A 24,083-nucleotide genomic window follows, 5' to 3' on the forward strand; every position below is an offset into this window, starting at 1 on the left:
CCATTCATTTATGCCATGGGTCACTCAAAAACTATTAGGACAGAGGATCAGAAAGACTAACTTGCATAACCATTGTGTACAAGACACTGTGTTAAGTGTTTCACATAGGTTATTTTATCTTGTGACTGCCTGGAAGTTCAAGAATGCAACATATTTATTTGAACACTACTATGTACTGGTTTGTTGTGGCTTTTTTTTTTTTTTTTTTTTTGAGATGGAGTCTCGCTCTGTCGCCCAGGCTGGAGTGCAATGGCGCAATCTCGACTCACTGCAAGCTCCGCCTCCCGGGTTCTCGCCATTCTCCTACCTCAGCCTCTCCGAGTAGCTGGGACTACAGGCGCCCGCCACCACGCCCGGCTAATTTTTTGTATTTTTAGTAGAGACGGGGTTTCACCGTGGTCTCGATCTCCTGACCTCGTGATCCGCCCGCCTCGGCCTCCCAAAGTGCTGGGATTACAAGCGTGAGCCACCGCGCCCAGCCTGGCTTTTTTTTTTTTTTTTTTTTTTTTACGTGTTTTTATTTAATCCGCAGCATCCTTTATGTCTTCACAATTCAACTACCATTTTCCCCACTAGGTTATTTACTTCTTTGATTATTCAAAAAAGAGCTATTTTCGCCCAGGCGCGGTGGCTCACGCCTGTAATCCCAGCACTTTGGGAGGCCGAGGCGGGCGGATCATGAGGTCAGGAGATTGAGACCATCCTGGCTAACATGGTGAAACCCCGTCTCTATCAAAAATACAAAAAATTAGCCGAGCGTGGTGGTGGGCACCTGTAGTCCCAACTACTCGGAAGGCTGTGGCAGGAGAATGGCCTCAATCCAGGAGTCGGAGCTTGCAGTGAGCTGAGATTGCGCCACTGCACTCCAGCCTGGGGGACAGAGTGAGGCTCCGTCTCAAAAAAATCAAAAGAAAACAAACAAACAAACAAACAAACAAAAACTTAGCTGTTTTCTAAGGCTCTCCTAACAGAAGCAAGTAACCATGCTACTGAACTTTAGTCACTGTGAATCAAGATAATTGACTTGCACTTATTTCCCTAATTTCCCATTTATTATTATTCAGTTTTTGTTCTGTTTTCTTAATATCAGATATGACTAACATTTGTTTTATTTATTTATCCTTTTTTTTTTAATGCCCCCACCAGGAGTGTGCAAGTAGAGAGATGCATGGATGAAGGAGGGGAGCTGGCGGGGGCGGGTCTGTGACCAGCATTTGTATGGTAACTGGCTCAAGATGTATGAGGAAGCCACCCGTGCTTTGACCTCACTTTACACTAAAACATTCATTTATAGTCTGATCATCCAGTCATTTCTACCATGACATAAAAATAAAGAGCACCAGAGAACAAATCAAATTATTTTTGCTGTATTGAGTATATATAAATCCCAAAGGGCCAGGCGTGGTGGCTCACTTCTGTAATTCCAGCACTTTGGGAGGCTGAGATGGGCAGATCACTTGAGGTCAGGAGTTCAAGATCAGCCTGGCCAACATGTTGAAACCCCATCTTTACTAAAAAATACAAAAATTAGCTGGGCGTGGTGGCACACGCCTATAGTCCCACCTACTCGGGAGGCTGAGGTACAAGAATCACTTGAATATGGGAGGCAGAGGTTGCAGTGAGCCAAGATCGCACCACTGCACTCCAGCCTGGGCGACAGAGTGAGACTCTGTATCAAAAAAAAAAAAAAAAGGCCAGGCACGGTGGCTCACGCCTGTAATCCCAGCACTCTGGGAGTCCGAGGCGGGCGGATCACAAGGTCAGGAGATCAGACCATCCTGGCGAACATGGCGAAACCCCGTCTCTACTAAAAATACAAAAAATTAGCTGGGCGTGGTGGTGGGCTCCTGTAATCCCAGCTACTCGGGAGGCTGAGGCAGGAGAATGGCGTGAACCTGGGAGTCAGAGCTTGCAGTGGGCTGAGACCACACCACTGCACTCCAGCCTGGGCAACAGAGCGAGACTCCGTTTCAAAAAAAAAAAAAAAAACTTAAAGGAATATTTTTGCCTGGCTCCTACGTTAACATTTACTTTCTCTGAAAATCATAACCCTGTGTTTGTTATTATCCAGTGTCTACAAACAGCCCAGCTTCTATAGTTACGTAAAGTAAATTCAATATCAGTTGTTCTTTCGTAATCAAAACTAAAGTCTACAATGCCATTCTTACATACAACAGCATTAACAGTAATTCCCTACTATCATGTAATAAATAGCCAGGGCATGTTTAGCTTTCTGCAGATGTTTCAAAACATCTTCTTATAGTTTGTACAAATTACGATGCAACAAGTCCGTGCATCCATTGAGTTGAAAAATGTCTTAAATTTTTTATAATCTAAATTTTTAAATAATCTGTAACAACCTCATCTCTTCCCTACAAACATTTACTTTTCTTCTATGCTATCTATTTATGTAAGAAAGTGGATTGTCTTAAAAAAAGTCCTACATTTGGAATTTGGCTGATCATATCTTTATTGTGTCATTCAACATGTTCCTGTAGTTCAGTGTTTCTTGGAAAGTGGAAGTTATATTTAGGAATTTGGTTAGTTCAGTTTTTGGAGGGGAAGCAGGAGTGCTCCATAGTTTTTTATTGCATCACTTCAAGAGTTGTATAATATCTGATTTTCCCACTTTTAGTGATACTTAGAATAATCTGCAGGTTTAGTTATTGTTCACCAAATTGATCCTTTATAAAGTTTCCCGTCAGTTTTTCACCTAATGTTTTATCTACTCCTGTCATTTAGTTGCCTAGCTATTTCATTAGAAGTTGCAAGGCCGGGCTTGGTGGCTCACGCCGGTAACTCCAGCACTTTGGGAGGCTGAGGCAGGTAGATCACAAGGTCAGGATTTTCAGACCAGCCTGACCAACATGGTAAAACCTTGTCTCTATTGAAAATACAAAAATTAGCCGGCCATGGTGATGCACACCTGTAGTCCCAGCTACTCGGGAGGCTGAGGCAGGAGAATTGCTTGAACCCAGGAGGCGGAGGTTGTGGTGAGCTGAGTCCGCGCCATTGCACTGCAGCCTGGGTGTCAGAGCGAGACTTGTCTTAAAAACAAAACAAAACAAAAAAGAAGTTGCAAAATGGTGATTATTTGAATTCTCTCATTTATTCTACATTTATGAGTTATTCTTCTTCTGTAAAGAACTTTGCCTTATAAACTACTTAGAAACTATAGTAATGACAAGATAAGTGCTTGATTCTTTCTTTTCCTTATGTATCAGTTTTTAGAATAATGAATTGGTTCTCTGCAATCTCCAGTGGAGACTAAGGAAGTTGGTTTTCTATTTTGTAACATAATTATGCAATTATGGATTTTAGTATATTTTATGTGCTTCAGTCCATTGAGTCATTCTTCTTTTGAAACTGAAATTATTCCACTTAGCCAATGGGAGCCTGGAGCCTCTTCAGGCTGACTCCTGTGTCCTTTTGATGTGAGCTCAATAGTCCTTGATATTTTTGTTGCTTTTAGGCAAGATGTTCTATGCTTATCTTGAACATTTCCTATCCCAGACATGGAATCAAACATTTCTCCTAGGAATTCTGTTTTCCTTTCCTTTCCTTTCTTTTCCTTTCCTTTCCTTTCCTTTCCTTTCCTTTCCTTTCCTTTCCTTCCTTTCCTTTCCTTTCCTTTCCTTTCCTTTCCTTCCTTTCCTCTCCTCTCCTCTCCTCTCCTCTCCTCTCCTCTCCTCTCCTCTCCTCTCCTCTCCCCCTCCCTCCCCTCCCCTCCCCTCCCCTCCCCTCCCCTCCCCTCTCCTCTCCTCTCCTTTCCTTCTCCCCTCCCCTCCCCTCCCCTCCCTTCCCCTCTCCTCTCCTCTCCTGTCCTCTCCTCTCTTCTCCCCTCTTCTCCCTTCCCCTCCCCTCCCCTCCCCTCCCCTCCCCTCCCCTCTCCTCTCCTCTCCTCTCCTCTCCCTCTTCTCCCTTCCCTCCCCTCCCCTCCCCTCCCCTCCCCTCCCTCCTCTCCTCTCCTCTCCTCTCCTCTCCTCTCCTCTCCTCTCTCCTCTTCTCCCTTCCCCTCCCCTCCCCTCCCCTCCCCTATGAGATAGAGTCTCGCTCTGTTGCCCAGGCTGGAGTGCAGTGGTGTGATCTCAGCTCACTGCAGCCTCCGCCTCCCAGGTTCAAGTGATTCTCCCGCCTCAGCCTCCCGAGTAGCTGGGACTACAGGCACACGCCACCAAGCCCAGCTAATTTTTGTATTTTTAGTAGAGACTGGATTTCACCATGTTGGCCAAGCTGGTCTTGAACTCCAGGCCTCAAGTGATCCACTTGTCTCAGCCTCCCAGAGCGCTGGGATTACAGGCGTGAGCCACCGTGTCCGGCCAACTCTGGTTTCTTTAAATGGAAAATAGCATTTAAAGACCAGAATTTGGGCCTCAGGGATGGTCGTTAGTGCTACTGGGTTATTATTGCTTAAAGGAGGGGACAGAGCTATGAAACACATATTTTTAAGAGAGAGGAAAATGAAACAAGTTTATACTAACATTCTAATTAAAATGTAAGATTTCAGCATTTTTGCTTCTTAAATATATCTTTAGTTCTCTTTTCTCTTATGTTGAAAGTTGTGGTTCCAGATGACTTTAACATAATCACTTTTTTGATATGAGTGAGGGGAGAGACTGATTGATGGAAAACAATACCAGTAGTATTACGAATAATAAGGAGACTTGTGGTTCTTTTTGTTTTTAAGATATATCCTATGAAGAATTGTCTTAGTTTATTTGGGCTGCTCTAGCAGAATACTTTTAACTTTATGTACAGTTAGGTATTATGTACCATAATCCATTTTTTACAGGTTGCTTTCAATTTTTAGAAATGTTTCTTCTGTTTGATTCAATTCTGCATTGTTTCAGTTATGTAAGACATTACTTGTTTCCAAAGTTAAAGCTACAAAACAGGGTGCATTCATATATCTGGCTTCCACACCTTTTCCATAAGTAACCATTTATTTAACATTATTCCTTTTGGCAAATCTAAATAAATATACACACATGCATACACATGCGTATTTGTATTTTCCCTTCCTTCCTACACAAACAGAAACACACTCTACATATTTTTCTACGTCTTGCAGTGCTTCATGGATATAAACCCATCCATGGACCAAAAATCCATGGGCTAGAAGGGAAGACACACAGGATAAGAAATTACTGTAATATAGTTGTTTGCTGATGTCATAGAGGCAGATAGATCAAATGTCATTAGACACAAATTATGGAGCAGTTTTTCTAGGGCGGGTGAGTAGGTTAGGGTTAGCTTCAGAGAAATGATCTTTAAGTTGGACTTTAAAGGATAACCTTGAATTCCAAAGTTCAGGTGGGGATGGGGATGAGAATAGGAGACAGGCATTCCAGCAAGAAGTAAAACCCTGAGCAAAGTGTACAGCATGTTGGTGAAACAGCAAGTACACATGCAAGTGAACCATGTTTATGAATTAGAACTCTATATTGTAGGCTATGAGATTTTGTCGAAAAGTTCTAAGTTAAATGAATGACACGACCGAATAAATGTGTTAGAATAACTGGTAACAATGTAAAGGATAATGGGCAGAAAGGGAAACCTGAAGGATGGAGAAGAGGAGGCATACTGTTTTAATGTAAGTCGAAAATTTAGCATATTTTATAAGTATTTGGATGTTAAGAGTGACGAAGAAAGAGGAGTTGAAGATGATTCCAAAGTTTCTTTCATGGACATCTAGATGATGGTAATAGGGATTCAGGCGGAGAACTAGGTTACAGCAGGAAGATAAAGAGAACGTTAGCTCAGGCCAGGTGCTGTGGCTCACGCCTGTAATCCCAGAACTTTGGGAGGCTGAGGTAGTTGCATTACTTGAGGTAAAGAGTTTGAGACCAGCCTGACCAACATGGTGAAAACCCGTCTCTATTAAAAATACAAAAATTAGCTGGACATGGTGGCACCTGTTGTCCCAGTGACTTGGGAGCCTGAGATAGGAGAATCACTTGAACCTGGGAGGCAGAGGTTGTGATGAGCTGAGATCATCACCCCACTTCAGCCTAGATGACAGCCTGGATGAGTCTCTGTCTCAAAAATGCAAACAAACAAAGAGAACATTAGTTCAGTTTGGCCCATGTTAAATTTAGATACCTTTCAAATTTTTTTAAATTATAAAAATAAAGATGGGATCTCACTATGTTGCCCAGGCTGATCTTGAACTCCTGGACTCAAGTGATCCTCCCTTCTTGGCCTCCCAGTGTGCTGGGATCACAGGTGTGAGCCACCACACCTGGCCTAAATTTAGATATATTTATGACACCTAGATGAAGTTTTTCAGTAGACATTTGAAAACAGGAGTTTGGAGCTCAGGAGGTTACGTGACTAGAAACAGTGAATTTGGAAGCCAATAGCCTTATGTATTGGCATTAGTTACCATCTCATGCTAGATAAAATTCCCTGGAGACATGTACTTGAGCTGTTCCCTTTGGAAGACTAGTTAGAGCTAGGATTGCAACATTTTGATAGTCAATATTTTAACAAATCGAAAGGTACCTCTGTTGACTTGGGGCATGCAGGTTATACTAGGATCTGGTTAGAACCTCTGTTACAGGATTAGCAAACCAACTATTGCTAATACCTTGGTGTAGCATGAGAAACATTGGTACTATATGAGAAAACTTGAATAACATTTTTGAAAGGCCTTTTGTAATATATGAGATTCTTTTTCAAAGGCTGCCTGGGTTTATGCTTAGTCAAGAAATAGTTTTTAAGAAGCCATAAGAAAACAAATCCTGCCTTATACATTACTGTGAATGGACTTTATGAAAAGGATGGCATGTTTTTTATGAAGACAACTTAAAAAGTGTGTAGTTTACAAACCTTGTTTGATAGCAAAATGAAGAGTAAAAAAAGTGTTTTTGTAAAAGCTTATAGTCTCTTCTCTCATTGGTAATACTCAAGTCTATAATCCCAGCACTTTGGGAGGCAGAGGTAGGTGGATCACCTGAGGTCAGGAGTTTGAGACCAGCCCGGCCAACATGGCGAAACCTCATTTCTACTCAAAATACAAAAAAAAATTAGCCGGGTGTGGTGGCGCATGCCTACCGTCCCAGTTACTTGGGAGGCTGAGGCAGGAGAATCGCTTGAACCTGGGAAGCAGAGGTTGCAGTAAGCCAAGATCGCACCACTGCACTCCAGCCTGGGTGACAGAGTGAGACCCGGTCTCCTTGAGTTAATTTATAATAATAAATTAATAAGTATTAATAATATCATTAATAATTTATCATTATTAATAATAGTTTAAAGATAGTGTCTTGCCCTCTTGCCCAGGCTGGAGTGCAGTGGCATGCTCATAGCTCACTGCAGCCTCGAACTCCTGGGTTCAAGTAATCCTCCTGCCTCAGCCTCTCAACAGATTACCAGGTGCATACCACCATGCCTGGCTGATTTTGTTTGTTTGTTTTCTGAGACTGGGTCTCACTCTGTCACCCAGGCTGGAGTGCAGTGGCGCGATCTTGGCTTACTGCAACCTCTGCTTCCCAGGTTCAAGCGATTCTTCTGCCTCAGCCTCCCAAGTAACTGGGACTGTAGGCATGCACCACCACACCCGGCTAATTTTTTTCTGTATTTTGAGTAGAAATGAGGTTTCGCCATGTTGGCCGGGCTGGTCTCAAACTCCTGACCTCAGGTGATCCACCTACCTCTGCCTCCCAAAGTGCTGGGATTATAGACTTGAGCCACTGTGCCCGGCCTATGCCTGGCTGATTTTTAAATTTTTTTGTAGCAGTGGGGTCTTGCTTTGCTGTTCAGGCTGGTCTTTAAGTGCTGGGATTATAGGTGTGAACCACGATGCCTGGCCTAATCTATAATTATTAAGTATCCATCATAGGCAGAGTACTATTTTATGTGTAATAAGGAGGCATAGAAAAAAAATAGTTCTAGTTCCACATTTTCAAAACTAAAGCATATCCTGTGATAATGTGTTTCACAAAGAAATTGTGTTTTCTCAAAACTCTCAAGGAAAAAGTTTAGTTTATTTGGAAGAGACAGAAGAAAATTTAGTGTACTTTTTGCTTGTATACCAAGTACAGACTTGGATATATGAAGATAGGTCATATATGTTAGTATGCCTTTTTAGATTAGTTGGGAAGACTCTTGAATTCATTGAGCTGAGCAATAGCATTTAGCATTCATTTTGCTAATAAAATCTAAGGTTCAGGAAATAGTTTTAATAAACAGGGATAGGAATGTATTCAATCATCTTTTGTTCTTTTAATAAATACTTAAGTGCTTAATATGTGTCAGATACCGTTCCTTGTACCAGATACATTATTGAACAAAATGGCAAGAATGCCTGCCCTCATGGAGCTTGTTTTCTAGTGGAGAAGACAGATAATACACAAACTAAGTAGGGTAGAATGTGTCATTTGTTAGAAAATGATAAAGTGCGTAGGGGAAGTGAATATGAAATTGAAATATCAGGAGGTAAGCTGACAATAGAGATGGGAAAGACCTCTCTGAGAAGGTTATACTTTTGTAAAAGATCATGCAGCTATTTGGGGAGGAGCATTCCAAGTAGAAAGAATAGAAAGAACAAAGGCCTTGTGGCAGGAGTATTTCTGTTGTGTTTGAGAAATAGCAAGGTGGCATATGTGGTTTTAGTAGAACGAGAGAGCCAGTGAAAGAAGGTGAGGTCAGAGGTCATGAGCTGGGAACCCATCGGAGGTTTTGACGGAAAAAAATGATGCGATCTTATTTAAGATTTAAAAGAATTGCCCTGCTACATAGAAATGCAGACTTAATTGTTTGAGTGTAGGAGTTTGAGGCTACAGTGAGCCAGGATTGGGCCACTGCACTCCAACATGGGCAACACAGCAAGACCTTGTCTCTTGAAAGAGAGAGGAGAGAGGAAGGAAGAAAAGAGAAAATGCAAACTTATATTCATATAAAATTCTATACACAATTGTTTAATTGTTGATAGCAGCTTTCTTTGTAATAGCTAAGAACTGGAAACAACCAAAATGTCCTTCAGTAGGTGAATGGATAAGGAAACTCTTGTACATCTATTCCATGCTGTACTACTGAGCAGTAAAAAGGAGCAAATGGGGCCAGGTGCAGTGGCTCACACCTGTAATCCCAGCACTTTGGGAGGCCAAGGCGGGTGGAACACAAGGTCAGGAGTTTGAGACCAGCCTGGCCAATATGGTGAAACCCTGTCTCTACCAAAAATGCAAAAATTAGCCGGGTGCGGTGGCGCACGCCTGTAGTCCCAGCTACTCCGGAGGCTGAGGCAGGAGAATCACTTGAACCCAGGAGGTGGAGGTTGCAGTGAGCCAAGATTGCGCCACTGCACTCCATCCTGGGCGACAGAGTGAGACTCTGCCTCAAAAAAAAAAAAAAAAAAAAAAAAGGAGCAAATGGTTAATAGACACATCAACTTGGCTGGATCTTAAGGACATTATGGTGCCAGTCATGGTGGTTTATGCCTGTAATCCCAACACTTTGGAAGGCCTATGCAGGAATATCACTTGAGTCCATGAGTTTGAGACCAGCTTGGTCAACTTAGTGAAACCCCATCTCTAAATAATTAGCTAGGCATGGTGGCAGATGCTTGTAGTCCTAGCTGCTTGGGAGGCTGAGGTGGGAGGAGGTCAAGGCTGCAGTGAGCTGTGATCTTGCCACTGCAGTCCAGCTTGAATGACTCTGTCTCAAAAAACAAACAAACAAAAACAAGAAAATAAAAAAGCCAATCTCAAAAGGTCGCCGACTGTATGATTCTGTTTATATAGTGTTCTTAAAATGATGAAATTACATAAATGGGAAACAGATTAGTGGTTTCTAGGAGTTAGGGATGGTGGGGCATAGAGGAACAAGCATGACTGTGTAGGGGTAGTGCAACGGAGATCTTTGTGGTGGTGAAATATTTTTGTATCTTTTTTTTGATACAAAAAATTGAACAGGGGAAAAGGCAAGATCCGTTTGCACATGCAGGCATATATGTGAGAGTACTCAGTAATGACTGAGTCCAAATAGTTGTAATTGCTATTGTAGTAATTGCAGTTGTTGTTCCACAAATCTACACATGTGATAAAGTGACATAGAACTATACATACACATTGTACCCATGTCAGATTCTGGGTTTTGATGTCATTCTATAATTATATAAGATTTAACCATTGGAGGAAACTGGGCGAAGGGTACATGGGACCTCTCTGCACTGTCTTTGCAACTTCCTGTGAATCTATAATTATCTCAAAATAAAAAGTTTTTTAAAAAAGATTACTACCTTGGCTGCTCTTTTGAGGAGTAATCCTAGGAGGTTATTGCAGAAGTCTAGGAGTGAGGTAGTTGCTGTTAAATGAGGCTGGTGGCACTAGAGTGGAGTGAAGACGGGTGAGAAATAGTTGCATTCTGAATATGGTTTGGATGTAGAGTTAATAGAATTTGCTGATGGATAGGATGTAGGGTGTGAGAGAAAGAGAAGAATGAAAGATGCCATAAAAGACTTTGGCCTGGTCAATGGAGGAGCAAAGAAAAGAGATAGGAACAAGAAGCAGCAACAAGTCAAGAAGCCTGGTAAGAGGTAGTTGGATTCTTGGCAAGGAAGACAAAATGACAAACCCTCTTCCTCTAGTCAGTGGCAGCCACGCCTGGGAGTTAGAGGACAATAGGATATTAAAGCGAGTGCACTCTTATTAACCTGCTTAGGGGGAGCTGAGTTATCTTGGCCTCACCCTGCTTTTTTGGAAAGAAGCATTTGTTTGATAAACAGGAAGTCGTTTCCATGGGTGTAGGAAGAAGAAATGATAGAACTGAGTGGCAAAGCAAAGAACTACTAGCTGTGGTTAGTTTGGAATTGGCAGAAGTTTTTTCAGGTAGTCACCTAAGATGAAGATGAGCACACATACTGCCTTTTCTCCTTTCTAGGCTGGGTTCATTCTTCACTGAAATGTGATACTTCTGCCTATTGCATGTCCTGCCGTCAGGGTATGTTCATTTTCAGCTAGTGTTTTGCATCAGCTGTGAGCTGTAGACTTAGCACACAAATGGAGACACTGTCTGTTTAGAGTGGAAAAGTGACTTATTTTAAGAAATGTTGGCTCCCCACCACTATCCCATTAGTGGCATACCTCTGACACTCCATTGAAGCTGGCCTAGGGAACCTAAGACTGGCTTCTGTGTATTTTTGCTCTTTGAAAGGTCAGAACCTAAATGTACCACAAGATATTTTCTTCCTGAGTAATATTGGGACAAAATTACAAACAGTGAATTCTGAAGCAAACTTACGTGCTGGTGCTGTAATACTTTAGAAACTTCAAAATCGATTTCCTGTACTTCTAACAATATTACTCTTCGTCGGGTATGTAAATCTCTTAGTATCACTTCTTTTCATTTTGCAAGGAAGGGCAGACCAAAAAGATTAAAGAAGACCAATGCCAAGTCATGGTCATGGGAGAGTGAGAAAGAGAATTTAAAAGCACTTTTTACTTTTTTTTTTTTTACTTCGTTTTACTTTTTACGTTTGAAAAGCACTTGAAACAGGAGAACCATTTTTTTTTCCTTTTAACCAAGAGTCACCTCATCCCTGTCTGGGTACATGTTTGGAGTGAAGTTGTGGTTAAAGAAAACTTTAAATTTGTCCCAGACCTATCATGGCAACTAAATAGATAAGTAGTTGATTGATGGTGAAAAAAGCTTAGTGTAATGGACTTGACTTTATGCAGCAGATGTCTACTTGAGGTTTGTTTAGATTGGTGGGGGTGGGGTGGGGGCAGGACTCTAGCTGGGAGCATGGCTGCAGTGTGGATGATTGGGATGAGGATATGGGTAGTATTTGTGGCTCAGTATTTAGGAGAGGTAGTTCACTGAATTGCCTGGAAGAAGCAGAACAACTCTGGAGTTCCTTGCACTTGGAGTTTATCCTGACAAGGTTCAACATACATTTTACTTTGCATATTGAGTGGATTCAGGAGCCATTTGGTATCATTTGCCTTCTGAAAGTACTGCAGTATTTGTTAAAATGCTGTGACTATGTGTTAAGTCCAGGCTGGGCTACAGCTCTGGATTTCTTCACTGAAAGTTAAATATCACATTTGAACTTGAAGAATGTTTGCTGCCTGCCTCTAGAGCATATACAAATATAAAGCAGCTATTTGTCAGCAGGCAGCTGAAAGGCGATTTTCAGCAGGGACTGAAAACCACTGCAGGCTGCTGGCTTCCTGGCACACCCACTAGACCTCGTAGGTCTACAGTGAAAGCAAACCAATGGGAGTAGGGGTTGGGGGGATAAGATGGGCAAAAATCAGAGCAGAGGCTGAGGTCTGAATGCGATTGAGCCACCGGAAGGGGCTTGCATGTGAAGAGCACAGTGCTCCCAAAGAGAAGAAAACTTGAACCCCGAACACAGTGGCTAGGAGCAATTACCTAATGTGAACACTTTAAAAAAAAAGTGATTTGTTCCATAAGTGTATTTAGAGTCCAGGGGAAAAAAAGTGATTTGTTTATCTTCTTTGTATCTATAACTATAGGGACACTGAAGGTAACTTTGGGGAAAGTATTATAGTTTAAAGCTGTATTACCCAGTGCGCTATTACAGACACCTTTTAACCAGAACCATTAACAGTGACAATCGATGTATAGAAAATCACCTTTAAGCTCTACAGAATCCTGAAGGACTTTGTGCTCTATTAACTAGATGTTTAAGTATTCCCTATATAGTATTCAGTGGACCTTTTCAGAAATATCTTTTGCAGCATCTTTGAAAGTTTTGACGTATGATACTCTTAATCAGAGTACATGTTTATTCCCAAATATTCTGTTCTTTCTTTGGGTATAGCATGCAACAGAGTTTACTTGTATTTAGAAGATCAAGAGGCGGGGGTATTGGCAGGATAAATGATTTGTCCAGGGACAACTGATGTGTCACTGTAGAGATAAAACAGAACTAGGCTGCATTCCAGCAGCTTCTGGCCTGTATAACAGTTTTGAGAACTTTCCAATCACTTTAGGAAAGCAAGGTACTTAGAAATTTATAAAGAGTTTCTTAATAAAAGAAAATCACTTATTTTGGAAATTGTGAAATTAATCATTCTGCAGCATTTAAGAAGCGCTTTGATGTGTTCTGGTAATTAGTATTTACTGCCAGACAAATGTCTCTTGGGCATTTTAATTAATGGGTAGCTTGGCCAAATGAGCTTCTGATGGTAAACCTTCATAAGGGTTTATTTTTATGTTTCTCAAGAATAGCTGTCTCTTCAAAGCTCTTTAATTAGACAAGGTTTAGCAACTAAAACATATTATTAGAATAATTAGGCCTTGGGTTAAGAGAAATAGAGGGTCAAAGGAGCAGGTACTGTTAGAAAATGGCCTCTGAAAACATAGCGTTCTACCTCTGATGGATGGCCATTTCTTTCACAGCTTCTGTTAAGTTACTCTCCCTGGTTTGGACTTCGTGTTGTTTAAAGTTCATAGCATACCTCATTGGAAGCCTAAACACACCCGAGTGGGAGCTTACTTATCCCCACCTCTGACCTCCCAGGGAAAGCTTGATTCTAGTCCTTTTAACTGCTAAATGGAAGACTTCTTATTTTCTCCTTTTTCTTCTATTAAATCGGTAATCTTGGCTATAACAATGACTTGTATTTTTGAAGGAGATGCTTCAAAAGCCTTGTGTGTGGTGAACAAAAATTACAATAATTCCTTTGAGGATCTTTCCTAATGATTTATATTAGCTACATATAAGATATGTTCTTAAAGTCACTATAGTATTTGCATTCCAGAATGTTATATTCCTTGTGGTCAGAATGGAGTTTGAATTATTTTACAATCTGCTCTGTAGATGGGCTGGCATCTAACTCCCCGTCTTCAACCTTCTCCCCTGCCATTTCTTGCCACCAGCGCTCAGTCTTGGCAGTTATTGCTAGTAAATATGTGCTACCCTGAACTTCCTCTTTGTGGGGAAGGAAAGATACACCTGACTGGTCCTGTGAGGGAGTGAGATGTCACCAAAACAATTGTGTATTCTACCAAAACTGTTGATAAATCACAATATATTTATCTATATTCCCTCATTTTTCACTTTCCTACTGTCTCAGGATGCTTAGGATGGCAAATATGTCCTTTTCCCACCTAGATCAGTTGATTAAAGGACAGTGCTCATGAGACTATTAGACATTTCTAACAGAACAACTGTATCATAGCTGACATTTCTAATCCCACTAGCTGTTATGACCTGTATGTGTTGTTGGTTTGATAAAGAACTGAGGCAAAGATATGTATGTCGTTGGTTTGGTATAAACCTACTGCAATTATTGGAAAGTTCTTAAAGAACCTGCTAATCCATCAAATCATTTTTGAATGTTGAGGATAGCCTGCTTTATAGTATTATAGATTTTATCACATGTAAATTCTTTTGATATACCTTAGTTAACAACATGGCCAGTGAAATGATTTTATTTAAGTTGGTAGAAACTTCACTTGGTTTTTGATTGATGTTATCTGTAAAAATTAACATTTTTTAAGAACCATTTGGTGCGCCCCATAAATGCAGATATAAAGATGTGGCTATATCGCTATGCACTCCAGAGAACAGTTACAGAGTAAGTGTGTTTTTATGTCAAATCGAAGAACTTTGAGAAAGCAGAAAAGACAGTAACCTAAACAGAGTGCTCTGTCGAGCAGTTTTCTCCCCTTAGCAGTGACTAATTTCTGTCTACCCTTTCCTTAAATGATTGAATATTGGGGCCTTGCTTTTTTACCTCCTCTTTAACACAGGAAATATTTCTGATACTTATCTTCATGTGTGTGTTTGCTCATGTCTGTGCAATCTTCTGCAGTGAGGATATGAAAAGAAAGGTACTGAGTTCTATGACCCTTGAAAAACACCTTATAACCCTCAGAACTCTCTTTTCGTAATGAAAGTACAAGTGTGTTCTTATGCATACTTTTGTATAACAGGATTTATACTTAAAATAGTTTGCATGCTTATTACTAATGAATTTTGATAGATGCAAACCAGGACTATCAATGTGTTGTTCTCTCGTTGCTCATTTTGCCTCTTTAACTCACTCATTTGAGAGGGCCCCTTGTAGCCCTCCTTAAGTCTACCTTTTGAAATTACACAAGTGTCCAAAATGAAAACTGACCGTATTCTTCTTCAACACAGACCACCTGGTGGCCCATGGTAGAATGGCAGAAAAGGAGGCCCGTCGGAAGTTCAAACAGATTGTCACAGCTGTCTATTTTTGTCACTGTCGGAACATTGTTCATCGAGATTTAAAAGCTGAAAATTTACTTCTGGATGCCAATCTGAATATCAAAATAGCAGGTGAGAACTGTAATGAGGATGTCAGATACGGACAAAGGAGCTTTTCCTTGGGGTTCTGTAAGCAAGGGATTATCTGTTTCCATCTCTTCAGAAGGGACTATTGTGAAAGAAAGGAAAATTTAAAATGAAAAAAATAGCCTGAAAATTGATAAACTTTAAAAATACTTCCCCTCCCTCACCTTTTTTTTTTTTTTTGAGACTGAGTCTCATTGTCGCCCAGGCTGGAGTGCAGTGGTGCAGTCTTGGCTCACTGCAGCCTCCATCTCCCGGGTTCAAGTGATTCTCCTGCCTCAGCCTCCCAAGTAGCTAGGATTACAGGTGCGCATCACCCCGCCTGGCTAATTTTTGTATTTATAGTAGAGTTGGAGTTTTGCCATGTTGGCCAGGCTGGTCTCGAACTCCTGACCTCAAGTGACCTGCCTGCCTTGGTCTCCCAAAGTGCTGGGATTACAGGCATGAGCCACCACACCCGGCCTGTTTATTTTTAATGAAGTATCAGCTGGAACTAGGCTGGGGAGAAAGAAGGGAAAGGATGATATTTAAAATACTATTACTTTGGTTAACAGGTCCTTTTTTACATAAGAAATAAAATATGTAATAAAGTGGAAAGGAAAACTGCTAAAATTGTATACCCTCTCACCTTCACTTGAGAAGGTTGATTTATGTCACTGCTGACACAGAACATACTTATTCTAAAGGCTGTAATTGTATGATAATTTAGGAAAAATAGATCTTAGAGTGGCTTATAGGCAGTCCAGCTTTTTGTCTTCTCAAATTTTACTAGTCTGCTTATCTGACAGTGCCTTGAGAGCACTTTTCACTGCCTCGATCTGTTCATGCGTAATTTTAGTAAACTATCAGCATTTTGCCTAATGAATACAAACTCACCATTTACTAATAAAGTGACTGCAATCTACAGAGAAACTGTAAATATGAAAATAAGCCATTTATGTTTGCCGACACTTTCCGGTGTAGCATCGTGTATCCCCGGTCTCCCAGATAAAAGGAAGGGCATCTCATATAGAAAACTGAAATATAACTAGAATGTAATTGTCTTGAAAAGGCAGGGTATAAAGCAGTTCTAAGGATTTTCTTCCTTAGTAGAGGTGACATTTGAGAGTTTGGATTTTTATTATAGGTCAAAGTTACCTAAGGGTACCTTTGCAGGGTCACAATTCTTCTGAGAGTTGCTTTTGTGTAGATAAGAATGTTCACTTTTACATCCTGGAGCATCACCTACCTTTTTATCTATCTGAAACTGATGGCTACACTTTTGTTTAGAACTTTCATATCATTTATAAGTTCTTTGAGTCCTGCACTAGCTTATTACAGAGTACACAGGAATTAAAGGCTTTCTTTATCTTATATAAAATCATGCTTTTCCTTTGCTTTCATGTCTGTTTTATTTTCTCCAAAGCTCTCTAGATGCTGGTAGTTCCCACAAAGGTGTGTGGCATGGAAAAGCCTGGCAATTTCAAACCTTCTTTTGTAATTATTTGTTGTAGCTTCAATTAAATTAATACTAATAATACCTACTAAACTTCACAACCCTTAAAACTATAATGAAAGATTGATTAGTGTCTTACTATTACCATAACAAATTACCACAAACTTAGTGACTTGGAAAAAATACAGATTTCTTAGCCTGTAGTTCTGGAGGTCAGTAGTCCAAGCTGGGTCTCACGGGGTGAAAGTGAAAACAGCGGCAAGGGCCGTTCCTCCTGGAGGCTCTGAAGGAAAAATGTGTCCTTGCCTTTTTTAGCTTCTAGAGGTCACCTGCATTCTCTAGCTCAACTCCTTCCTTCCTTCCTTCACTCCAACCTATGGCTTCCATTGTCACATCTCCTACTCCTAATTGCGACCCTCCTGCTTCCTTCTTGCAAGGACCTTTGTCATTACATTGGGCTGTCTCAGATAATCCAGGATCATCTCTCTCCCACCCCCACCTTTTTTTGTTTTTGTTTTTGATATAGGGCCTCATCCTGTTGCCCAGGCAGGAGGGCAGTGGCGTGATCTCAGCTCACTGCAACCTCAGCCTCCTAAGTATCTGGAACTACAGGTGCGCGCTTCTACACCCAGCTAACTTTTGTATTTTTAGTAGAGACGGGGTTTTACCATGTTGGCCATGCTGGTCTCGAATCTCCTGGCCTCCCAAAGTGCTGGGAGCCACGGTGTCTGGCCTTATCTCCCCATTTTAAGATCTTTAATCATGTTAATACAAGTCCCTTTTACCATGTATGGTAACACATTCACAAGTATGGGGGATTGGGATATAGATGTATTTGGGGGCCATTATTCAACATGCCACAAATGTCATTGTAAGGCTCTTTGGATTATAGATTAGGGTAGTGAGTTAAAAGAAGGCCCTGTGGACACACACCACCCACTCTGCACTGACCGGCCCACCTGGGTAGCAGAGGACACCCCCAGCCCCCACCAAGCATTGAAGACATAGTTTATTTCCTCGTATCCTTTCTCCCTTGGGTGTAGTTGGGGTGGGGAAGGAGGGAAGGCTGGGGTGATCTCCATTCCTTGGGCTCTGCGCGCGAGTCCATGGTGCACCACTGTGCTGGGAGCTGTGGGGCCTGCTGCAGTGGGAGTGTGTGGAACACCTTGACCAAAGGGGAGCTTTGTCTTTTGTGTTTTGAAAAAGGCTTAATGAAGAGAATGTTGTTCATTCTTAGTAGTATAGTTTGCAATTCTTAATGGCAAATAGTAAGTTTCAGTAGAAAACGAAACAAAACAAAAAGAAGGCCCTCTTTATGTTCTCTAGTTTTATTTTCCCTCCGCTGACCCAAGGTTAAAAATTTTCTTAATGCTCCCTTGATTCTTGATTTTGAATTTAGGATCATTTTGATTTAGTTAAAGAAATTTCTTTTTTTTCTTTTTGAGATGGAGTCTCACACTGTTGCCCATGCTGGAGTGCAGTGGCATGATCTCCACTAACTGCAACCTCTGCCTCCCCCAGGTTCAAGCGATTCTCCTACCTCAGCCTCCCGAGTAGCTGGGATTACAGGCATACGCCACCACGTTCTGCTAATTTTTTGTATTTTTAGTAGAGACGAGTTTTACTATGTTGGCCAGGCTGCTCTTGAACTCCTAACCTCGTGATCCACCCGCCTCAGCCTCCCAAAGTGCTGGGATTATAGGCATGAGCCACCACGCCTAGCTGTTATGGAAATTTCTATATCCTTTAGTTTTTACATTGAGAAACTCAGAGTAAAAACAGAGATTGTTGATAATTGGAATTGGAAACTCTACTGGAATATTTGGGTAAGGAGATTTTTAAAGACTTTTTTGTTGTTGTTGTTAATAGTTAAAACAAATTCAAGGAGTCACAATGAGAGTGTCTACCTGCTGATATATAATTACAGACTCTGGGGTGCTGGCAGCCAGCCTTGGGCTCTCTCTGTGTTAACACATATACTTTGGCAAGATTTTTAAGTTCATTAACCGAAAGTATACATTTTTATTATTTGTTTTAAGAGCAAAACATAAAAATAAATGAGCACCTCTAGTTTTGCGGCCTGCTACAATACCTAACATTAGCTTTGCCCATGCATTCTTTCTCTTACATGCCATCATTACTCAGTTTCTCAGTCATTGCCTGAACCTCCTTTCTTGCACATAAATTAAATAGAATTATCATTCTTACCTCCCAGTTCTTTTTTGAACTTAATGGACTAGTGGGAGAAATGCTTCTAGTTGAAGCCAACTAGAACATGACTAATTTTGGAGAGGTAGGTTGGATGTTTTTGACAGGATAAGGTCAGATAGGTAATGAAATAAACTTTAATTCTAAAAGCCAAAAGGAACTTTCAGATTCCTGATCTTTTCAATGGCCTCCCTTTTGGTAAAGTATCTTAAATGTCAGTAAGAAGAAACTACTATATATGAAAGAAACATGCAAGAGAGAAAAAGGTTTTTTTGGTTTTATTTTAAGAAATTAGTCTTGGCTGGGTGTGGTGGCTCACGCCTGTAATCCCAGCACTTTGGGAGGCCAAGGCGGGTGGATCACGAGGTCAGGAGTTCAAGACCAGCCTGGCCAACATAGTAAAACTCGTCTCTACTAAAAATACAAAAAATTAGCAGAACGTGGTGGCGCATGCCTGTAATCCCAGCTACTCGGGAGGCTGAGGTGGAAGAATCCCTTGAACCCAGGAGGCAGAGGTTGCAGTGAGCCGAGATCATGCCATTGCACTCCAACCTGGGCAAGAAAGCGAGACTCCATCTCAAAAAAGAAAAAAAAAAAAGAAGAAGGAGAAGTTAGTCTTAAGCAGCTCATCTTTAAAATAATCATATATGTTATAGTACCAAAATAACTTGGAACGAATAAAACTCAGATTAGAAAGTGTAAAAGATTCATGTTTTCTGTATGCCATTGTTTAAGAGATTTTAATGAAAATAATCATGCATCCAGTTTCGTGTAGAAGATGAATAAATTGGTCTGTGGATATTTGTGTTTACATTAATTTATTTTTACTTTTTGTATTAATGCGGTGATTTACATTTGATACTGTTTGTTTGTTTGTTTTGTAGAGACAGAATCTCACTATGTTGCCTAGGCTGGTCTCAAACTCCTGGCCTCAAGAGGTTCTCCTGCCTTGGCCTCCCAAAGTTTTAAGATTATAGGTGTGAGCCACCATGCCCGCCCCTTCCCCCTTCTATTTTAAGAAACTGGGTCACCTTCTGTTGACCAGGCTGGAACGCAGTGGCGTAATCATGGCTCACTGCAGCCTCAACCTCCTGGGCTCAAGTGATCCTCCTGCCTCAGCCTCCCAAGTAGCTGGGACTACAGGCATGTTCCACCACACCTGGCTAATTTTAAACATTTTTTGTCACTATGTTGCTCAGCCTGATCTCAAACTCTTGGCCTCAACCAATCCTCCCTCCTTAGCCTCCCAAAGTGTTAGAATTACAGGCATGAGCCACCATGCCTGGCCTACGTTTGATATTTGATACTATAAAAAGCTAGCTGTCACAACTGTCCATATTAGTTCTCTTCGAGAGAATAAGTATTCCCTGGATAGACATATTAGTTATAGATATTATAAGTTATAATTATAGTATAAGTTATATCTTCAGTTATAAATACTGTAAGATTTAGCTGAGCAAGGTGGCATCATCTGTAGTCCCAGCTAGTCAAGATCAAGGCTAAGGTAGGAGTGTCACTTGGACTCAGGAATTTGAGTCTAGCCTCATAGTGATACCTTGTCTACTCAAAAAAGATTGAACCATTATTCCATTGTTGATGATTTTTTTTGTGCTTAATTCTTATTTATGAATTTTTATTCTAGTTTTATTTCTAGAGAGAATAAAGCCCAGGTGAATAACTTTGTTTTCTTTCTGATTGTAGAATTATTAATAACAAATCCATGTTCTTAATGGCAGTAGCAAACCTGCCTTCTGTAGAATTTTTAAAAAGATGTTTCTGTCATTAGTAATACAGAAGAAGCCTTGATCATTTTCAGAATAAAGAATTTTACGACAGGGAGAGGTGGCTCATGCCCGTAATCTCAGCACTTTGGGAAGCCGAAGTGGGAAGATCACTTGAGGCCAGGATTTCGAGACCTGGGGCAACATAGTGAGATTCCATCTCTTTTTTATTAAGAAGAAAAAAGAAAAAAAAAAAGAATTTTATTTCTAAAGGCAGCTACCAAGTCTAGAACTAAGAATTTGTGGAGGTAATCTATAATCTTATTTGTTAACGAAGCCTCCTTGCATAATGGCACAGAAGAGAAAAAAGGAGTGTGAAACATGACTCCAGCCCTAAAGAATTGAGGCTATTTGGGCAGCAAACATTTAGATCTTTGAAAAGTTAGTAACACCAAAATTATGCTTTGCATATATATAATGTACTTCACAAAGCATTTTTACATATATAACCTAATTTTATTGGCATGCAAATATATCTTATTAAAAAACAGTAAAATCTCTTCATCTTCTGGCACTTTTAACTCTCCAAAACCTCTGAATTTCTTGTAAAGAGCACCCAGGCAAGGTATAGAGAACCCCAATGCTGGGAAAAGAATAGGATTCTTGGCCTCTGACTTTTAACTTTTCTTGCCTGAGATGTGTAAGGATCCACAGAAGAGCAGTTGAAGGACTGGGGAGGCACAGCACAGCTCACTCAGCATGGAGCCGGCATCGCTGGATGATAGTATCCTTAACAGCTACCAAATTATAGTTGGATACAATAGAAGAGATGTTACAAGGCACGTCATGACTCATTATCACATTAATTGTACAGTCTAATTAGCATAGGAGTTCAGAGGATGATAGAAGTACTTTAGTTTGTAAGATTCCACCAGATTGTCAGTTCCACAAGGACTGTAACCATGTCCTGTTTATTGTCACACTCCCGCTGGCTCGTACATGCCTGTTCTGTAGCAGGTGCTCCCCAGCTTTGTCCAACTGAAGTTCAGGCAGTACTGATAAGGACATAAATGTTGTCTTGAGGACATGGCATTTGAGATGCGTCCAGTGTCATGTGATTGGATGATCAGGTGTAGAGGTGAGAATTCCATCAAGTGTTAATAAGGCACCTGTCAGTTGCAGACACTGATCTAGGCACGGGGGTACAGCAGCCAGTAAGATAACCCCTTGGAACTTACATTCTAATGGGGATAGACGTAAACACAAATAAGCTCTCATAGGGCTGTGACAAAGATAAACTCGAGTAACATGGCAGAATGATTTGTGCGAGAGGTACTGCTTTTAGCCAGGATCTTCAAAACATTCCACGCAGAAAGAAGAACAATGCAAAGGCCTGAGAGAGATGAATTCAACATAGAAGGAAGGGGTAGAAGAAAGTCCAGCATGGCTGGAGATAATGAATAAAACGGGGATTGGAAGAAGTTGGGGTGAGAAAGATGGCAAAGGCCAGTTGCACGTGGTTAGGATGTGGGATTTCATTTAGGTTCCAGTGGGCACTGAGTTGGAGCAGCGTGGGCAGCAGTAGAATGCACAAGGTCTATTTGAAAAAAGAAGGGTGAGCAGCTCAGTGGAAGGGAAGGCTAAAGGAGGGGAGTCTCCCCGAGAAGGCAGGGGCGGCAGATGTTTATACTAGATTGAAATCATTTGAATATAAGGCTTAATTAATCTAATTCAGTATGGAGATGGCAAAAAGCTGGAAGCTGAGGGAAGGGAAGGGCTTCCTGGTAATAGGAAGGCCAATTAAAGGCTGTGAATGGTAAAATCCTCCGTGAGGGTGATGGTGGCAGTAAACATGCAAAGGAAGAAAACGACAACAAATTCAAGAGAAAAAGCAAGCGAGAATTTCTAGGACCAGATAACCAATCATATGTCTTGACCAGGAAGAGGGAATTTTGAAAGATATGTTTAGAAATAAAGAAATGAAATGTTCTTACTGTTGGATTATATTGTTATCAAAAAAATGGTGTTTTAAAAATGGTTAATGTATTGTTATTTGAAAGTAATTTTAATGTCCTTGTCCCCAAAGATTAAGTAGCAAGGTGTCTATATTTAAAATAGATTGCCTAAGAAAAAACTGAAATGTAGCTGGCTTACTCCCTGAAGAAAAGTTCTTTCAAATACTTAGACATTATGAGAATGTTTTGAAAATTGTGGAAACATTTTTTTTAAAGCTAAGGAAGTTGGGAACTTTTGTCTTTAAATGTCGACTCCCAGAATGGTCTCCATGAGATAGTTTCCACTCCCGTGTTATTGTTTTAGTTGGCAATCAGTAGACAGCAAAGATCAGAAATGCAACTATAGAAAGGCCAATATCCTGGAAAGAATTTTCAGAGCATGGATTTAAGGTATTATGGGAAATTTTGACCCTAATGCAGTGAGAGCTAGACCATTTTATTTTTTTTTTTAGGGAGAAATTAAAACATTTCCTAACTCAATTGACCTTTTACCCTTAGTATGAATATACTGAGATACCATCATATAGAAAAGAAAGGTTGGAAACCTTGGATTTTTGAGTACCCTTCCACAGTGTGATGACTGACAGTGTCTCTGACTGGTCACAGGAAGTAGTTGTGCAATATTCATTATATCAATCTAAATTTTATTTCATGATTCTAACGCCCTTTTTTTAGGCTATCATTCATTGCACCTCCCAGGTTGACACGTCCAGTGAATTGAGACCAGAGAGGGCTTTGTGTTTGTCCTGAATTCATAATAGAGTCTAGGAATTTTAATAGCTAGACTTGGGTTCTTGCCCTGAAATGGCATATGACCATTACCAAGAAGCTGCTCTAAATAACCTTCCTGCATGTTGACCCTTGGGAAAAGAAAATTTGAAATATTATCTCTCTTGAATCCTATTCCTGAGACTAGAACTTTACAAATTTGTATTATACTTAATGTCATATCTATATTTTTTAATATTAAGATTATTAACTTAGTTTAACACAGAAAAAACGTTGATGTTCCAGGAAGGTGCACTCTATGTAGCCTACGGTTTCACGTATCTCTTGGAACACTGAAGTGTAACACCTGAGGCTGTGTAAACAGAGGCCAGCCTGAGAAGCTGAGAATCAAGAATTTGATGCTCAACCATAGATTCCTCTTACTCACACTTCTAGTTTGTGCGAAGTGACTTCTCTATTACTTTTCCTCAGCCTCAGGGATTTTCATGCCACTGTCTATTAATTGCACATCACTTATTTTGGGGATAATTAGAAAAAGGGGGAATGAGAGGTTGGGAATAGAAAAAGGGAGAGAAGCAAAGGGCAGAAAAGAAATGGAAGCTTTTGCTTTGAGGTCTTGTGGGGGTGGGAGTGGAAAAAAAAGTGTGGGAGAAGCCTGAGCCCGAAAGCTTGCCTCCTCCCTCTAC

At 40.7% G+C, this 24,083-nt stretch overlaps 1 protein-coding gene across 8 annotated transcripts in view; it reads left to right on the top strand.

The window, feature by feature from the left end:
• The window catches only part of SIK3 (SIK family kinase 3), a 267,686-nt gene that overhangs the window by 167,986 nt on the left and 75,617 nt on the right, over positions 1-24,083 (top strand). For all 8 annotated transcript variants that reach the window (XM_030829422.1, XM_030829424.1, XM_030829419.1 and 5 more), the window contains exon 4: positions 15,116-15,277. In XM_030829422.1, coding sequence (XP_030685282.1) covers positions 15,116-15,277 — 162 coding nt within the window. The remainder of the gene's footprint in view (positions 1-15,115; positions 15,278-24,083) is intronic.

Source organism: Nomascus leucogenys, chromosome 15 (genome assembly GCF_006542625.1).
Source record: "Nomascus leucogenys isolate Asia chromosome 15, Asia_NLE_v1, whole genome shotgun sequence".
NCBI lineage: Eukaryota > Metazoa > Chordata > Mammalia > Primates > Hylobatidae > Nomascus > Nomascus leucogenys.